General features: G+C 39.5%; 1 protein-coding gene across 1 annotated transcript in view; it reads left to right on the top strand.

The window, feature by feature from the left end:
* Positions 1–18,813, top strand: part of LOC122540659 (protein LYRIC-like) — a 99,269-nt gene that overhangs the window by 15,661 nt on the left and 64,795 nt on the right. The window contains exons 2-4 of the mRNA XM_043676683.1: positions 8,404–8,502; positions 12,874–12,958; positions 17,099–17,272. Of these exons, the coding sequence (XP_043532618.1) occupies positions 8,404–8,502; positions 12,874–12,958; positions 17,099–17,272 (358 nt within the window). The remainder of the gene's footprint in view (positions 1–8,403; positions 8,503–12,873; positions 12,959–17,098; positions 17,273–18,813) is intronic.

The following is an 18,813-nucleotide window of genomic DNA, read 5'->3' as shown; positions in this document are numbered from 1 at the left end:
GTCAATGGAATTAGAGATTAAATTCAGTTACATAACCTGACAACTCAAGTTATAAAGTCATAGAGATGTACAACATGGAAACAGACTCTTCGGTCCAACCCGTCCATGCCAACCAGATATCCCAACCCAATCTAGTCCCACCTGCCAGCACCCAACCCATACCCCTCCAAACCCTTCCTATTCATATACCCATCCAAATGCCTTTTAAATGTTGCAATTGTACCAGCCTCCACCACTTCCTCTGGTAGCTCAATCCATGCGCGTACCACTCTCTGTGTGAAAAAGCTGCCCCGTAGGTCTCTTTTATATCTTTCACCTCTCACCCTAAATCTATGCCCTCTAGTTCTGGACTCCCCGACCCCAGGGAAAAGACTTTGGCTATTGAACCCTATCCATGCCCCTCATAATTTTGTAAACCTCTATAAGGTCACCCCTCGGCCTCTGACGCTCCAGGGAAAACAGCCCCAGACTGTTAAGCCTCTCCCTATAGCTCAAATCCTCCAACCCTGGCAACATCCTTGTAAATCCTTTCTGAACCATTTCAAGTTTCACAACATCTTTCCGTTAGGAAGGAGACTAGAATTGCACGTAATATTCCAACATTGGCCTAACCATTGTCCTGTACAGCAGTGACATGACCTCCTAACACCTATAGTCTATACTCTGGCCGATAAATGAAAGCATACCAAATGCCTTCTTCACTATCCTATCTACCTATGACTCCACTTTCAAGGAGCTATGAACCTGCACTCCAAGGTCTCTTTGTTCAGCAACACTCCCTAGGACCTTACCATTAAGTCCTGCTAAGATTTGTTTTCCTAAAATGCAGCACCTCGCATTTATCTGAATTAAACTCCATCTGCCACTTCTCAGCCCATTGACCCATCTGGATCCTGTTGTAATGAGGTAACCCTCTTCATTGTCCACTGCACCTCCAATTTTGGTGTCATTTGCAAACTTATTAACTGTGCCTCTTGTGTTCGCATCCAAATCATTTATGTAAATGACAAAAAGTAGAGGGCCCAGCACCGATCCTTGTGGCACTCCACTGGTCACAGGCCTCCAGTCTGAAAAACAACCCTCCACCACCACCCTCTGTCTTCTACCTTTGAGCCAGTTCTGTATCCAAATGGGTAGTTCTCCCTGTATTCCGTGAGATCTAACCTTGCTAATCAATCTCCCATGGGAACCTTGTCGAATGCCTTACTGAAGTCCATATAGATCACATATGTTTCCATGCTGTAATGTAATGTAATCTAAAAAAAATCTAATCACATATACCGCTCTGCATTCATCAATCCTCTTTGTTACTTTAAAAAACTCAATCAAGTTTGTGAGACATGATTTCCCATGCACAAAGCCATGTTGACTATCCCGAATCAGCCCTTGCCTTTCCAAATACATGTACATCCTGTCCCTAAGGATTCCCTCCAACAGCTTGCCCACCACCTGCGTCAGGCTCATTGGTCTGTAGTTGCCTGGTTTGTCCTTACCACCCTTAAACAATGGCACCACGTTAGCCAACCTCCAGTTCTGTACTATCAAACAACAATTTGAATAACAGTATAATTCTTTAATTTACATACATCAAATGTATTTAATGAACTATTCTATCATTCACGTTAACTAAAATATATCATTATATATGATCCAGTACATCATTCAAAGCTATCATCTAAGAGCAATATCTAATCCAAATTCAGAAGAGCCACTAATAAATTAGTATTTCTTTGCACACACTGAATTATCCAGTAAATATTTCCATATTTCATTAGCAACCAATTTAAGATTGTCAGTTGGCTTGCTTTGTGAAACACCTGCATATACTGGAAATTACATATATTAATACACAGGGCACTGTTCTTTTCAGATAGAAAGAAAATGAACATGTACCGTGTCTGTTTCAACCTAATAAAATAGATGGCAGCCTTTTGCTGATTCATTTTTGAGATCCAGGTTAAGTAATCAGTGTTAACCTGCCTGGTTCAACATCTTAACAAAGTCTGACAATTAACTGTCAATCAACATTAATGGATGCATTCTCCATGGCAATCTCTCCACCAATTGAAGTCCAAAGGCCAACTAATCAGCACTCTAACAGCATTAGGTGTTGCATTTCCCCTTGAATTCTTGTAAATTTTTCTGATGTGCGCAAGCTTTGACAAAATTTCTCTTTTTCAGCAATTTGTCTTTATGAAAAATTGCTTTCAAACTAATTGGTTTTCCATGACTTTGTAGTATTATCTTACTGAAGAGTAAGATTTAAACTCTAATCTGCTAAACTTTAAACACTATCAACTTGCTCATGTAATGTAGTGAAATGTCCCAAAGTTGCTTTGCAGATGTGCTATGAAGCAACATTTGAAACAGCTATATGAGCAAAATATTGGTCACAGTGGTAACTCAGAAGAAGGGAAGAGGTGTAGAGCTTTAGGGCTAGGCTACCAGAGCTTGTTGCCTAGGCAACTGGAAACACTATTGTGAGTGGCTTAAATCATGAGTGCTCAAGGGACCCACAAAGTAGGAGGATCTTGAAAGGTTATAGGCTGGAGGATATCATGGGTATTAAGTGATCTCTCTTTTTCAACAACTTTAGACATCCTGTCAGAAATAATGTTTAAGCAGAAGAAAAGCAGAATGATATGGAGGCCTGTTGTGTGATGCAGTGTTTCCTGTGGTGGAACATTAACTACAAAAGTGCATGCTGTGGCCTGACAGCTATTATTATGAAGGCGAATTATTAAGTGCCCTCATTGATGTTTTTGCTTATAGCATTGTTTCTAACTGGATTGTTCGCCAGCCAGTCTTGCATGATGGACTTGTAAGCAAGAGATTTAAATCTGTGGCAGTCGTTTAACAATATGAGAATGAAGTAGAATGAATATTTTAAGCATGTTGCTAACTTGCTAACCTGTTTTCAAGAGTCCACTTAAATACTGTGTGAATGTTCACTCTGTTTGATGAAACATGCAGAAAGCACATTCAAAATTTTATTTCCTTTTTTTGTTCAAATTCTCTGTTCCTTGGCACCTTCACAATTGGTATTCTGCAGTGTCCATTTCCGTTGTTAATTTCTGAATTCTAGTGCTGTTTGCTCATTCCTGATGGTGTTTTTGAGGAGAAATATTGCATGTTTATAAGAAAGGCCAACTAATGAGATCTATGGGTATTTCCAGAATGCACTTTGTAGAGACAAATAAGACACAGACTAATTCTGTGTTGCATTCTTAGCAGAACCTCTGACAGCTACACAATCAAAACGCATGCAAAAATAATAAAGAATCACAGTCATAGAGTTATATAACAAGGAAACAGACCCTTCTGTTCAACACATTCACGCTAAAGAGATATCCTAAACTATTCTAATCTCATTTGGCCCATATCCCTCTAAACCCTTCCTATTCATGTAACCATTCAGGTGCATTTTAAATGTCGTAATTTTACTTGCCTCCATCACCTCCTCTGACAGCTCATTACATACCAGCACCACCCTCTGCATGAAAAAGTTGCCCCTCCGTTCTCTTTTAAATCTTTACCTGCTCACCTTAAATGCCTATTTTAAAATTCATAAATAAATTTCCAGACATACATAGGAATAAACTAAATAGGAGCAGAAGATCATTCACCCCCTCAAACCCTCTCTACCTGTCAAAAAGATCATGATTGAACTTTTGAGTTTTGAATTCTTCAATCTATCTGATCCTGATAGCCCTGATTAATGTATCTAGAAAGAATCTATCCTGTCTTAAAAATATTCAGGGATCCCTCCACCATCTTCTGAGGCAGTGTCTCAAGGTTACACAGCACTGTGAGAGAGCAAGAAAAATCTCCATCTCCAGTCTTAAAGGAGATTCCTAGTTCTAAAGCAGTGTCCCATAATCATGGACTGACCCACAAGAGGAAACATCCTTTCCATAATTTCCTATTTAAGACTAATCAGGATCCTTTATACTTCAGTCAAGTCATCACCAACCCTCCTTCCAACTGCCTAAACTCTAGTGGAAAAATGTCCAAAGTGTCCAACCTGCTTATTCAAAGTATCAAACTGGTAAACCTCTTCCAATACATTTACATCTTTGCTTGTATTAAGGAAACCACAACAGCACACAGTATTAAATATGTGGTCTCACCAATGCACTGAATAACTGAAGAGAAGCCGCCTTACGTTTACGTTCACTTCCTGTCATAATGAAGGACAGTATCCACTTAGCCTTCTTGATTATATATTGGACCTGTATATTAAATTTATGTGACTCAAGTGTGAGAGCAACCAAATCCATCTGCACATTAGAATTCCATAATCCTTATTCATTTAAGCAATACTTCGCATTTTCATTCTTTCTTCCTTCCTTCCTTTTCATTCTCCCACATTATATTCCATCTGTTAATTCCATCCTATCTATATGTGTCTGCAATTTCCTTCTGTCTCCCTCATGGCATACTTGGTGTTGCCTGTGAATTTAGCTACCATGCCTTTGCTCCCTTCATCTAAGTGATTGAAATCAAAGTTGGGGCTGCGGCACAGACCTTTGTGGGACTCCAGTTACCACAGCCTGCCAATGAAGTAAAGGCCCATTTACACTAAGTCTCTTCTGCCCACCAGCCAGTGTTCTATCTATGCACATATTTGCATTCTACCTCTTCCAATAATATGAGCTTTTATTTTCTGCAATAATTTTTGCTGTGGCACCTTATCAAATGCCTTCTGGAATAACGAGTATGTTATATTTACAGGCACCTCTTTATCTACAGTGCATGTTACTCCTTCAAAGAACTCCAATAAATTGGGTCGACATGGTTTCCCTTTGATCAAACTGTGCTGACTCTTGACAATTGCCTTGAGATTTTCTAAGAGCGCACTATAATCTCTTTAATAATCAATTCTAACACTTTTCGCATGACACCTGTTGAGGTGACTGGCCGATAATTTTTCTGTTTTCTTCCTCCCTTTACAGAGTTTGTTCTATGCATGCTGTCTGCACGGCAAGAATGGGGGTATAACTATAGCAGTAATTTCTGACAGATTAGCTAATGTTTCTTAGAAATATTTTAAGTGACTGGAGAAATTCCATCCGGAAATTCTAAGTGAAGTTTTAGTCTGCATTGCTCACTTGTGGCAGTCAAGAAAACGACTGCTCTCAGTTTAAATGCCAGATTTTTGATCCACTTGGAGATATTAGAAGCATGTGAAAGTCATCATGGTCCCAGAGGACTGTATTCTGCGCTCATTAGAGAGATAGCTGGTTGGGAATTTACCCCAAGGTCACCACATCTCACGTGAGAGGTGTGATTGGGAAGCCAGAGAACTTCATGGTGATCTCCCAGCACTGGAATTGAACCCATGCTATTGGTGTACTTCTAAATTACAAACCAGTTGTACAGCCAACTGAGCTAAACTATCCTAAGCTACTGCATTTGGTACCCATTATTCAACTATTGAATGTGCTGTTTATCCAGGCCCATTTGTATAGTCAACTTTTATCACACTATAAAATACAAATTTGTGCTCTTTAAGCTTTGAAAGAAGTAACAGATAAGCAGATTGGAAAGCAGTACACTACTTAATTATCACTGACAAATAAAATAGTTTTCCGCATTAGGTATGGTACATTTTTCAGAACTCTTGTGGTGTTTCTGTTTCTCAGGGCTTTTTTTATTCATTATCAAAAGTTTGCATAAATACATGTCTTTTCTAAGGCCATTGTACCTTTAGATTGTACTGCATTTGTGTGAAGGATGCATCAATTAATTTATGTTCTTTGCATGTCTACGTTAATGGCAGGATTAATGTTAATTAAGGAATTATTTGATGTAAATTGTGATTCTATTTCCTGGGAACTAGTTCAGTCTGAGAATTAAGTTGGGGAGGATGGAATTGTTCAAAGCCCTATTTGTTTTGTATTTGTCGTAGTAAGTATGTGATTGTGGATTGCCATCTCCCATCTCAGAAATCACTATTCTGAGAAGACTTTGTAGACAGTTCTCCCAGGGCAGCTAATCTTTTGGATTTTTACCAGCTTCATGGTCTTTGAAATCAAATTGGCCTGAAGCAGGAAAAGTATTCCTTTTTATAGTTGGTCTTGATACAGCAATGTTATACATGTTATCTGTGTTGGTGAGTCAGATTGCAATTTTGAATACAGCGAGAGCTTGAGTTATTTATATCCCATTGTACCAGGTCATACATAGGAAAAATAAATTTCATTAGTATTATTTGAAAAGTAAAATTCTACACAGCAATGAATATCAGTTCTTTTCTACATGGCATTGCTCACACAATTTTTAAAAAAAGTGTCATCTGATTTTATTGAAAATTCTCACAGATATAAATTTGCAGTAGAACACTGGTTGAGGTTTCACTATGATACAACGAAGAACTGGGGATGCTGGAAATCTGAAATAAAAACAAATTGCTGGAGAAACTCAGCAGGTCTGGTAGTATCTGTGGGAAGAAAGCAGAGTCACCATCTGGAATTGGGTGACTGCTTTCTCTCCATGGATACCAAAGCAGCTTAGTTTCACCAGCAATGTCTGTTTTTGTTTGAAGTTTCACTGTGTGGAAGTCAGCAATAATCGTGGGCAATTTGCGTATTCCACAGTTATGCTCCGTTGGCACTATTTTGTGATTAAAAATAACATTCACAGTCTATGCAGTCTGGCACAGCTGACCTCACAATCTTTTGATCCTTTTAAGTTTTGGTGTCATTTATCTTTGTCCTTTAAGCCACATCATTAAACCTCTTCTTATTAAGTGTTCTGTTTTGTTGTTTGAACAAACATGTCATCTGCAGAGGGTAGGAAAAGCTTTGTCATCATTACATTCTAATAATGATTAAAGAATGAGGAACAAGACCAGACTACTCAGTCCTTCGACCCACCTCTGCCATTCAATATTATGGTTGATCAGATGTAAACTTCAACTCTGCATTCCTACATGCCCCCAATAAAACATCGTAAAACACAATTTTGTTATACTCATTAATAAAACGTAATTTCCTTTACCTAGTTTTTCAAAAGAGCACTTTTTAATGTATCTCCAGGAAATGTATTTGTAGAAGAATTAAATAGAAAATAATTCAAACAAGAAATTTCAGTAATCTCTTTTAATAAATCTGTTTTTTTGCAGCTTGGCATAGAAATATTTTATTAGTGTATTGACTGAAAGAACAGCTATCTGTATAGGTATAAAAAGAAATCTCATTGACCTTAAGCTTACAATCACATCATGGTTTACAACAGCTTCAAGATAATCAAACCACATAGGCATACTCTGTTTTGATCCATTTTTGTTCGTATTCTAATATAAATGGTGCTCGAATCTTAAGTTTTCTGAGCTATTCTAAGATAGAAACCAATGCCACTTTCAAATGGATCAATTCAAATGGACTGCATCTAAAATAGCTGTCTCAGTATCAGATTGGCTTTTGAAATATGTCCATTTTTAACATTTTTTAATGTTTATGTTTGTACTACGAAGTACATCTTAAGTATTTTGCAGTTGGTGCATCCAAATCTGATTTTTGGTTTGGAAGCCGTATTGCTGGTACTCCAATAAATTAATTAAAATTAAAAACTAATTCAGTAATAAAAGCTCAGTAAAATTAAGTTTTCATGGAGTATACAGAATACAGAAAGTCTCAACTTGTGAGGAAGAGTAAAATTGCAGTTTATTGGTAAGTCCTATCAGGGATTTAATAGAAACTTAGTGGGCGAATGTGAAATCATTACAGCATGCAGTTGAGTGAAAAGAATAGAAGTTTTTAAAGGGCAGTTGGGTAAGCATGTGAAGCAGAAGAGAGGAGTAGAGGATTACATTGGTAGAATTAGAGGAGAAAGATTGGAAGGTGTGTGAGTGGAATGTAAACCTTTGCTGGTGGACTGAGTGAGCGAAGTGACTTGTTTCCGTACTATGTGACGTTTGCAATTATGTAAGATTTTGGACCTAATGGGGAATGTCCTCTGATATTGCAAGAGTTGGTTAGTTTTTCTGTGGTCAGTAATTCATTTATTAGTGAGCAGTATTTCTGATTTCAAACAGCAAAGTTGTTTCTGATTAATTTGCTTTTAAAATACATTACTTCATTTTTTAAAAAATGATCCAAGGCATCTGAATGGGTATATGAATACGAAAAGTTTAGAGGGATAGGAGCCAAATGCTGGAAAATGGGTCTGGATTTATTTAAGATACCTGGTCGGCATGGTTGAGTTGGACTGGAGGGTCTGTTTTGGTGCTGTATATTTCTCTGACTCTGTCTTTCCAGAATGAGATTCTGCTTTTAATAATTAAAGTAAGAGAATTGTCTGTATTTCCAAAGGCAGACTTTTATTTTGCCATATACTGTACTTAATGTTTTTGTTGGAAAATGAATCAATCTTCTACTCTTCTTCTGCATTTCTTTCAAGGTACCACTGAATGGACATCCTCCCCTTTCAAATGACATAGAGCTAATTGTTGCAGAAGAAACAAAAGAGTCACAAGCTACAGAGAAGAAAGCTCTTAAGGTACACTGGTGCCAATTCCAAGGTTGAATGAAAGTTTCAATGCTGTGAAAAAGAAAGAGAATATGTAATTGTAAATCAGTGACAAAGGAGTTATAAGTTTTAAAATCTCAAATGAGATGTTATAAATTTCTTCATGCAGTATGCTGTTAGTGCATAAATACTTTACTATGAAGTATAATTGAAACAACAATCACTATTGAATTGTCATTGAGAAGAGATTAAGTCCAGTAGGCCTACATTCCTTACAGTTATGAAGAATGAGAGGTGATTTCATTGATACAGAAAATCCTTAAGGAGTTTCACAGAATAAATGCTAAGAAGTTTTTTTACCATGCTGGGGGGTGTAGATATTAGGAGTTTGCATTCTCATATAGAGGGTCGGCTGGCTAGAGCTGAGATGACAAGAACTTTCTTCGCTCACTGAATCTTTGGTTTTTCCCACCTTCAGAGAGCTGTCCATGCTTAGTTATTGTGTTTATTCAAGACAGAGGTCACGTCATTTTAGAATGCTAAGGAAATTAAGGAGCATGAAGATAATTTGGGAACATAGAGTTGAAGTAGAAGATCAACCATAATCTCGCTGTATGGTAGAGCAAACCCCAGAGGTCAACTGGCCTGCTCTTACTCCTGTTTCATATGTATCTTTTAAGGGAAGAATGGATAAGCATTTGAGGTAGATTCATATCTAGAGTGTGCAGAAAAAGCAGGTCCATTGCTTTGATTTTAGTTTTCGATTGCTACATCAACCACAAAATGATGAGTGTAAAGACACAATGAAACCGTGGTTTTTATTCTTTATATGAAGATTAAAATCATATGATGTTCCCTTTCTTCTCTTAGAAGCTTGGTTCTGCCAGCATTAAAATGCGTTCAAGTAGGACATCAGCTGTTTGGGTGAACCTACATTATTATGAGTTTGCAGGGCATAAGCAGAACAGCTGCATGAATCTTTTGCAATTCTTTAGGTTGTCAGGGAAATTGTTCAAATTTTTAGGGTGTTTGTATTTCAACTTCTGTCTCAGAATTGCATGTTGCAGTGTCTTAGTAAATACAATTATGAAGTTGATGATTTAAACCTATCGATTTAGTTCATTCCATCCAGATCAGTAAGCAACTGGCCGAGTGTTAGTAAGGCAGACAAGATCAACAAATATACCAGTCTCAGTGAGACTAACTGTGTCCTAGTAACTTTCCATGAGATAGCAAGCCTTATCTGTATTTTGTCTCAAGATTATACTGGAAGCAAATCTTCTTTTATTGAACGCTGGTGACTTGAAAGAGTTTTATTGTACTCAGTGTTCTCTGTGGCTTCATTTGTAAGCTACTCCTTCAGTTAAAGCACCACTTGCACAAACTCTTCAAAATTGTCAATATTAGCACTTATTTTCTTACTAATGTAGTTGCTTCTTATAGATCAGGTAAATGATAGACAACACCTTCCAATAACCTGAACATTTGGAGATGAGCTTCCAGTGCTAGTTGAGGCTAAACTTTTCTGTTAGATATATACTGGGACATTACTGCAGCTTCATTAAAATTTTATTACATTTGCTTTGGCAAGTGTACACAGAGGTTAGTTATGAAACAAATTGTTGCCTGAGAAAGAGGAATATTAACAAGCACAGGGAACAGTCAAAGACATAGGACTAGGTACACAGCTTGTGGAGAAAGAAACCCAAATGGTCCAAATGATCCGTTTCTTGTCATAGAATCATAGAGATGTACAACATGGTTGTGTTCCTGCTTTCAGGGATACAATGAAAAACATATGTATTGACTAGACAAGGAGAGACTGAGCTGATTTAAGATTTATTTAATTGACGTTGTGAATGTGAGACAGGTGAGGGCTGAGGGAGCAGGACAGTAACCTTGATGGTGGGAGTCAGTTCTTAAAGAATTTATAAAACCTACCAGAACTTACATTTATTTTTGTTTGGAAAATCTGGTCAGTGCATTGTCCATGTTCCTAGTTCTTCTGTGTTTATTGTTTGATTTCCTCTTGAAGAACATTTTTTAAAAACGTCTGATCTGAAAACCCATAATCATGAAATGACCAGGTTGAAAACATGTTATAAGTATTAGATTGATTTTGAGTAATTGTTGCTGACTAGCTCTTTCACTGTTAGGCTTTTTAAGCTGTCACATATCATTGCGACCTGCTCAATTACAAGTGTAGGATTTCAGAGCATTGAATAAATTTGCTTGACAAGTTTGTTTTTTATCAGTCAGTGAACTGAACAATTTTACTGTGCTTGTCTCAAGGTCAAGGGGAAAATTGAGATCCAGACTGTCTCTGAGTCAAGGAGAAAGTGAGGACTGCAGATGCTGGAGATCAGAGCTGAAAATGTGTTGCTGGAAAAGCGCCGCAGGTCAGGCAGCATCCAAGGACCAGGAGAATCGACGTTTTGGGCATGAGCCCTTCTTCAGGAATGAGGAAAGTGTGCCAAGTGAGCCTGCATGGCACACTTTCGTCATTCCTGAAGAAGGGCTCATGCCCGAAACGTCGATTCCCCTGCTCCTTGGATGCTGCCTGACCTGCTGCGCTTTTCCAGCAACACATTTTCAGCTCTGTCTCTGAGTCAAGCCCATTCTCCTGACAGGCGATATATAATCTGTTCCTTCATACCAATACATTTTTCTGAGGAATCATTCTGCAAATATCTTGTAGCTTTCTAGCAAGACTGTAGAATGTCTACTCAATCTTACATTTTTTGACCAGATGCAAGCCATCTCTCAGCTATTGCATGGCAATATTCATTCTTAACTCCTAAAGCAGCAGGTAGTCTTGCAGCTGTTGTTTGAATGAGTTATTCAACATGTTAGTTGCTTCAGCTGAGAATCTATTCCACTTCATTGCCAAGTTTTCAATTGCTGTTTTTAAGTTCAATATTTTAATCATTTTAAATACGTATTATTAGATATGCAGCAGTGTTGAAAGTGGGTGTAAATTGAAGGATGGAATGTCACAGTTACAGAAATTTCATTGTGAAAACTTGCAGAGTAGCTCCAGGAAGACAGCTATGATAATTTACAGCATCTGCATTTTGATAGCTTGACAAAGGAAATTAGCATTAATCTACTTTTAACTTTGATATTTGGGGGTCTGTACTTAAGCCAAATTCCATACATAAAGAGCACAGAGACAATCTATTAGGAATATGTCACAGTAATTTGCAGCCCATCTGCCCTCATTACTATTTGATTTTCATTTGAAAATAACAAGCACCACCAAGTTTAATTCAGCAGCCTTTTTTGAAAATGTGTGCATGCACATGTTTGTGTCTGAAAATTCTGTGTGGAATTTTATCAGAGGTCTCGTTGTCAATACCAAAAATGGCTCTAGAGCTCGTGTGGGTGAATGACGAGACTCTGAGGGGATTTTACTGATATGGCCGATTTAAGAGGCTGTCTCTGGGCCTTCTGTGCAGCCTGCCCCTACAAATCACTGGTTCTATCAGAGGATTAGTAACTCGCAGACTTGGCAGTCTCATTGAATAGAGGTGGTCACAGCTGAAGTTGCAAAGAGAAGACAATGTTGTTTCCATTTTGAGGTGGCTTCAACAGGACAAGTGAGTTTTATTTGTGTGCTGCAGCCTGGCAGGCAGTCCCCACTTCCCGATCAATGGGGCTGAATCTCCAGTAGGGTGATGCTATGGGGTGCCTACATAAACACCGGAGTGACCATACCAGAATTACCCCTCCCTGCAGTCCACTAGAATGCCACCTTGATATATTTGGTAGTCTCCTCACACAGCGGGAAGGTTCATCTCAGTATCGAAGAAATGCTGGCATTCACATAAAGTGGCTATTAATCAGTCGATTAATTGTTGGCCACTGACCGGCCATGTGGCCTTTTCCTCCTAGAGCCTTTAGCAGTAGATTAGATTCCCTACAGTATGGAAACAGATCATTTGGCCCAACAAGTCCACACCGACCATCTGAAGAGTAACCCACCTAGACCCATTCCCCTACCCTATATTTACCCCTGACTAATGCACCTAACATTATGGGCAATTTAACATGGCCAATTCACCTAACCTGCACAACCTTTGGACTGTGGGAGAAAACTGGAGCACCCGGAGGAAACCCATGCAGACACTGGGAGAATGTGCAAACTTCACACAGGTAGTCGCCTGAGGCTGGAATCGAACCACGGTCCCAGACATTGTGAGGCAGCAGTGCTAACCACTGAGCTACCGTGCCGCCCGTGTAGTTTTGCCAATGCTCCTGCCTCCTAGCCTGTAAATGGGCTGGTGAAATCGTTTGCTCTCTCCCTTGAGTTCTCCCTCGTGCTCCCTCGTGCTCTAACTCTTATCATCAAGCATTCTGCAGATTACTGGCTGCTGAAACAGTATTTCTGTTCTTTGACAGGTCAAGAAGAAAAAACAGCGCTTAGATGAGAAATCAAAGGAACAAAGTGTTTCAGGAAACAAAGAAAAAAATGTGGAAGAAGCTGGTGAGTTTGAATACCACAAGTAAGAGTGATCTTGAAATTGTAAAGTTCCAGTTAAGGGAGGAACATCTTTGGTGACATGGATAGATTTCCTTTTCCTTTGCTTTGTGAGGCAGTCGATGCAAGAAGTACTAAATTGTGAACTTAAGGAAGAGACCAGAGGGCACTGTTTTAAGTTTGAGGGAGCTGTCTTGATGATTTCCGTGGCACATGATGCCCAACACAAGCTGTGTAGAGATTATTTAAAATTAGCTCAGACTCTTAAAAAAGAAAACAAAGTAAGCAGATGCTCTCACACATATTATGAGATTAGCCTCTGTTATCAAAGACCTGGAAAAACCTTTTGGCAATAACCAGAGACATGGGGGAGGTATTTGCAGCACCACTAGATCACTTTGACCGTCACAGTTGCTGGAAATCATTCGAGGAATGAGTTTGATCATGGAAAGAAACACGAAGGGGGCTTGCTTCGAGCTTTTCTGTCACAGTAGTTGAGGCTTTAGAGATAAAGTGGAGGGGAGATGTACTCCATCTACCTGAAACTGAGAAACCTTTCAATCAGATACTGCAAAGGCAGGGAGACACAGACAGCCATTGTAGCCAGAGGTCAGTGATCTGATGTCCTATAGGGAATGAAGTACATCATTCTTGGACTACACTGTAACTCCAGAAGCACAGCAGTGTGTTTGACTCTTAACTGTCGTCTGAAATAGCCCTGTCAAGCTATGTAGTTGAAGAGCCATTTTGCGGTGGTCATTAAATGCCAATGATGCCCTTATCCCATGAATGACTAAAAAATCATCCAGAATACCTGAGCTCATTGGCATACCTCACTCTTAAAGGACAGGATGGCAAATTGCCACAAACAGCAGCCCGTAGTTGTCAGGGTACAAGCATGGCTACATACCCTCTTGCAGTGGAGGAGCTAGTCCAGGCCACTGCAGTGATGGCCAGCACTGAGGTTGTGACCTGACTGAGTCCATGTCTAAAAGTATGTAGTGATGATATGCTAAAGTCTCATTTTCCTTTGAACATTCAACTTTCTGCTGATACCACAAGCTATTCTTTGCACCCATTCTAAGCATGCACCTCTTGGTTTCCTCACCTTCCCTCACCATTGCTGTGAGATTGTCCCTTTTCTCTTTTCAGACACCCAGGGACTGCCACCTGCATTGTGTTGAAGGAACCAGGGTGTGGAAAAGAAAGAAAGCAGTGATAATGAAGAATCATAGAATCCCTGTAGTGCAGAAGGAGGCCATATGGCCACCGGGTTTGCACCGAACCTCGGAAGAGCACCCCACCTAGACCCACGCTCCAAACCCATCCCTGTAACCTCAAATGGGGTTTTTTCCATGGCTAACACTCCAAATCTGCACATCTCTGGACACTGCGGGGCAATTTTTAGCACGGCCAGCTTACCTAATCTGAACATCTTTCAACTGAGAGAGTACCTGGAGGATGCAGAAAAACACCTGAGGCTGGAATCAAATCTGGATCCCTGCCACCATGAGGCCACGGGGTGCCTGCACAAACCTGGGAGTGACCATACTGTGCAGCCCGTATCACTTTCACATTTGCAGCTGTCACACCAGATATTAGATGTACTTTAGCATAGCTTAGTACAGTTGAATCTGCACTTTGTGACACACATGACAAAAATGAGCTATACCCCATGGCAGAGGGAAGGGGCAGCACAGGTGCCAGTTCTCCAGAGTGCACAATTGCATGCCATTTCTGCTGTAAACAGTTCAGCTGAGGATGTTGGAGGAAAGGCATTCAAAAACAGGCTGATGTGTTCGCACACAGAAATATGGTGCACTAACAAGTCTGCCAGTAAACTTGACGGAACTCTCAAATAATGTGGATGAATTTGGTACTAGGCTTTGGCTGAGTTTATAACCCATTTTTTTTCCAGCTTTGTAATTGTGGGCCACCTCATTTTCACACCTAGACACAACTATGATGCAGGCTGATGTTTCGATTTCCATTGCAATGTAAGGAGAAACTATCCAAAAGCTGAGAAGTGCTGTTTGAAGCTCAGACTAAAGTCTGAATCAATGCAATTCTTGAGATTTTGTCTGCACCATTGAGCTTTATAATAGAAACATGCATAATGCTGTATGATTGGTTGGATTATTTGAATCCAAGCAATCGAGGAAACTGTTTCAAGGTACTTAAAGGTATTCGATGGAATTTTACTGAGGCAGCAGGAGTCCATATTAAGAAAAGATATTATTTTGTTGGAGGCAGTTTAGAGAAGGTTTGCTAAGATGATCCCAAGTATAAAGAGATTGTCTTATGAGCAAAGGTTAAACAAGTTGTGACTTTACCCGAGAATTTAGAATAATAAGAAGTGATATCATTAAAATGTATAGGATTCTTAAGGGGCTTCACTGGGTAAATTCTAAGAAGACTTTTCCCCTCAAGAGAGAGTCTCGAACCAGAGACATATTCTCAGAATAAAGGGGCACCAATTTAAGACTGAGTTGAAGAAGAATTTCTTCTGAGATGTGAGCCTTTGGAACTCCTACTTTGGGGCAGAGTCCTTTTTTTTTAAGACTGAGTTAGATAGATTCTTGATCAATAGAGGAACTAAGGACTATGGGGAAAGGGCAGGAAAGTGGTGCTACTGAGTGGTGGAACAGGCTCAAGTGGCAAAACAACTTACTCCTGTTTCTATTTTGTATGGTATTATATTCTTGCCATCAGGGTTGCAACTAGGAGTGACCTCACTTTATTGAGCAGTGAAACCTGTGACTACATTCTGTTGGACTTGCTACCCCCAAATGCTGCCAGTCTAATCAGAGACAACTCATTGCTGGAACTGTACCTTCAAGTTGAGGGCTAATTGATGACCATGTGTCCTCATAAGTGAGGTTTAGGGATCTGGGCTGATTGGGAGTTGAGTGTCACCATGGGTGGGCTACATCATCGTCACATATAGCCATTATTGCTGGGGTGGGGGAACTCCTCCATAGGCCAGAGAATGTTGCAAAAGGTGGGCATCCTATGGTTCCCATTGGGAGTTCATTGAGGTTTAAGGGGATGGGGGGTGTCTCTAGACAATGGAAAGCTCCCACAACCACGGGTCAACAGCGAGCAGAAGTGAAAATAGGCGCTTAGTTGGTCATTTATGTGGCTCAGTGGGAGCCAGCTATATGCACCATCTGCCACCTTTCTTGCCACTGGCAAAATGAAAGTTGTGCCATTGTACCATCTTCCCAGCTACCATCCTGTCCCAAAAGGCTGGTAAAATTCAGTTGTTTTTTGAGTTAAAATCAGATGATTGCTTTGGCCCTAAACTTTGAAGATTCTAAACTCAATGTAACTTCTACAGTGGTAAAATGTTAAAGAAAAGGACCAATGTTTGAATAAAAGATATTAAATCAGTAGTCTTTGCGTGATAAGATTATAAGTGTTAATATTTCTTTTGCAGTTCAAGTGTATATAAATTATAATCAAAATTATTTGCTATATACTATTATTTACAATCTACCTGGTGTATTTTTTTGATAATATCTGCAGTATTGCTTTTTGTAGAAGGGAGAAAGACCCTCTGAAGGCAGAAAATAATTTCATTGTATAAAATAATTTGCATTTTTCCAAATAGATGCTACTGGGAACCAAATTATCATTGTTAGTTAATATGGTCTCAACATTACAGAGAAATAGGTCTGACCAGAATGGTAGTCTAAAATGTGGTAACTGAGAAAGCTAAAATAGAATAGAAAAGCCAACAAAAAGAAAACACAGTTAATGCTTACTGTAATAGTGACCAACTTCCAGTTGATTTGGATTTTCTATCTTTTTAATCACTGGCCGTGATTATAACAACAGCTTAAATTGAGCATGTTCACTTCGATGGTGTGATCTACTGTTTGCAGCAGTAGTTCCAAAAGTGTTGAACTGTTAAGTAGAATTATCACCAGAGGTACCTATTATTGGATCAGATTCCTATTCTACTGTTATGGCGATCTTGCATGGAACAAATCTGTTATATCCAAATGGTGTTTATGTCTGTAATGCAAGCTTAATTTTGCCTGCATGACAAGATTCACTGCATATCAATATTCACTATGTGAATTATTGAGCTGTTTCAATATTTTAGAGTGTTATACAAGTTACATTTTTATTATATTCTAGGCGACTGGGTTATGAAAATCAGTAATCGGGAGAAACGTCAGTTGAGAAAAGAGCGCCAAAAGAAGAAGTGTGACACGACAAGTTTCTTCGATCCTAATTTTCCTCTTTATTTTGATGGAAACAAAGTTGCTTCAAGATCAGCTAAGGACAGTAAAGGTTCAGATGATCAAGAAGGTATCAAAAGATGTTACCACTGGTCTTTTGTTGGCTATATAGGTTAAAATTTAAAGATGTACAAAAATCAAATCTCTTCAAAGATGCTATTAGATTTCTCTTCCAGTCATTATCCAGTTAGTAGATAAGGAATAAGAGCAGGAGTAGGCCATCTGACTCTTTCAGCTCCCTCTGCCATTCAGTAAGATTGTGGTTGAACTTTTTATGGCCTCAGCTCCAGTTGCCTGCCCTCTTACTATAACCCTTAATTCCTTTACTGTTCAAAAAATTATTTATCTTAGCTTTAAAAACATTGAATGAAGCCTCAACTACTGGGCACGAATTCCACAGATTAGAATCCTCTTGGTGAAGAAGTTTCTTGTCAATTTGGTCCTAAAGCTGCTCCCCCTAATTTTAAGGCTATGCCCGCTTGTCCTAGTTTTACCCGCCAGTGGAAACATCCTCTCTACTTCTATTTTATCTCCTTCATAATTTTATATGTTTCTATAAGATCCCCCCATCATTCTTCTAAATTCCAATGAATATAATCCCAGTCTACTCGGTCTCTCCTCATAAGCCAACCCCCTCAACTCTGGAAACAACCTAGTGAACCTCCTCTGCAAATCCTGCAGTGCCAGTACATCCTTTCTTAAGTAAGGAGACCAAAACTGTATGCAGTACTCCCGGTGTGGCCTCACCAGCACCCTATACAGCTGTAACATAATCTCCCTGCATTTAAACTCAAACCCTTATTGCAATGAAGGACAAAATTCAATTTGCCTTAATTATCTGTTGCACCTGCAGACCAATGTTCTCTGATTCATACACAAGGACACCCTGGTCCCTTTACTTAGCAGTATGCTGCAATTTCTTACCATTCAAATAATAGTCCTTTTGACTGTTATTTATACCAAAATGGATGACTTCACATTTATTAACATTGTACTCCATCTGCTGGACCTTTGCCTACTCACGTAAACAATGTCCCTCTGCAAAGCTTAAGACCATAAGACATAGGAGTGGAAGTAAGGCCATTCGGCCCATCGAATCCACTCCGCCATTTAATCATGGCTGATGGGCATTTCAACTCCACCTACCTGCATTCTCCCCGTAGCCCTTAATTCCTTGTGACTCAAGAATTTATCAATCTCTGCTTTGAAGACATTTAGCGTCCCGGCGTCCACTGCACTCCGCGGCAATGAATTCCACAGGCCCACCACTCTCTGACTGAAGAAATGTCTCCGCATTTCTTTTCTGAATTGACCCCCTCTAATTCTAAAGCTGTGCCCACGAGTCCTAGTCTCCTCGCCTAACGGAAACAATTTCTTAGCGTCCACCCCTTTCAAGCTTGTATTAGCTTGTAAGTTTCTATTAGATCTCCCCTTAACCTTCTAAGCTCCAATGAGTACAATCCCAGGATCCTCAGCCGTTCCTCGTATATTAGACCTACCATTCCAGGGATCATCCGTGTGAATCTCCGCTAGACACGCTCCAGTGCCAGTATGTCCCTCCTGAGGTGTGGGGCCCAAAACTGGACACTACTCCAAATGGGGCCTAACCAG

Source organism: Chiloscyllium plagiosum, chromosome 3 (genome assembly GCF_004010195.1).
Source record: "Chiloscyllium plagiosum isolate BGI_BamShark_2017 chromosome 3, ASM401019v2, whole genome shotgun sequence".
Lineage (NCBI taxonomy): Eukaryota > Metazoa > Chordata > Chondrichthyes > Orectolobiformes > Hemiscylliidae > Chiloscyllium > Chiloscyllium plagiosum.
Note: the sequence above shows the minus strand (reverse complement) of the source record. Positions and strands in the feature narration are given on the sequence as shown.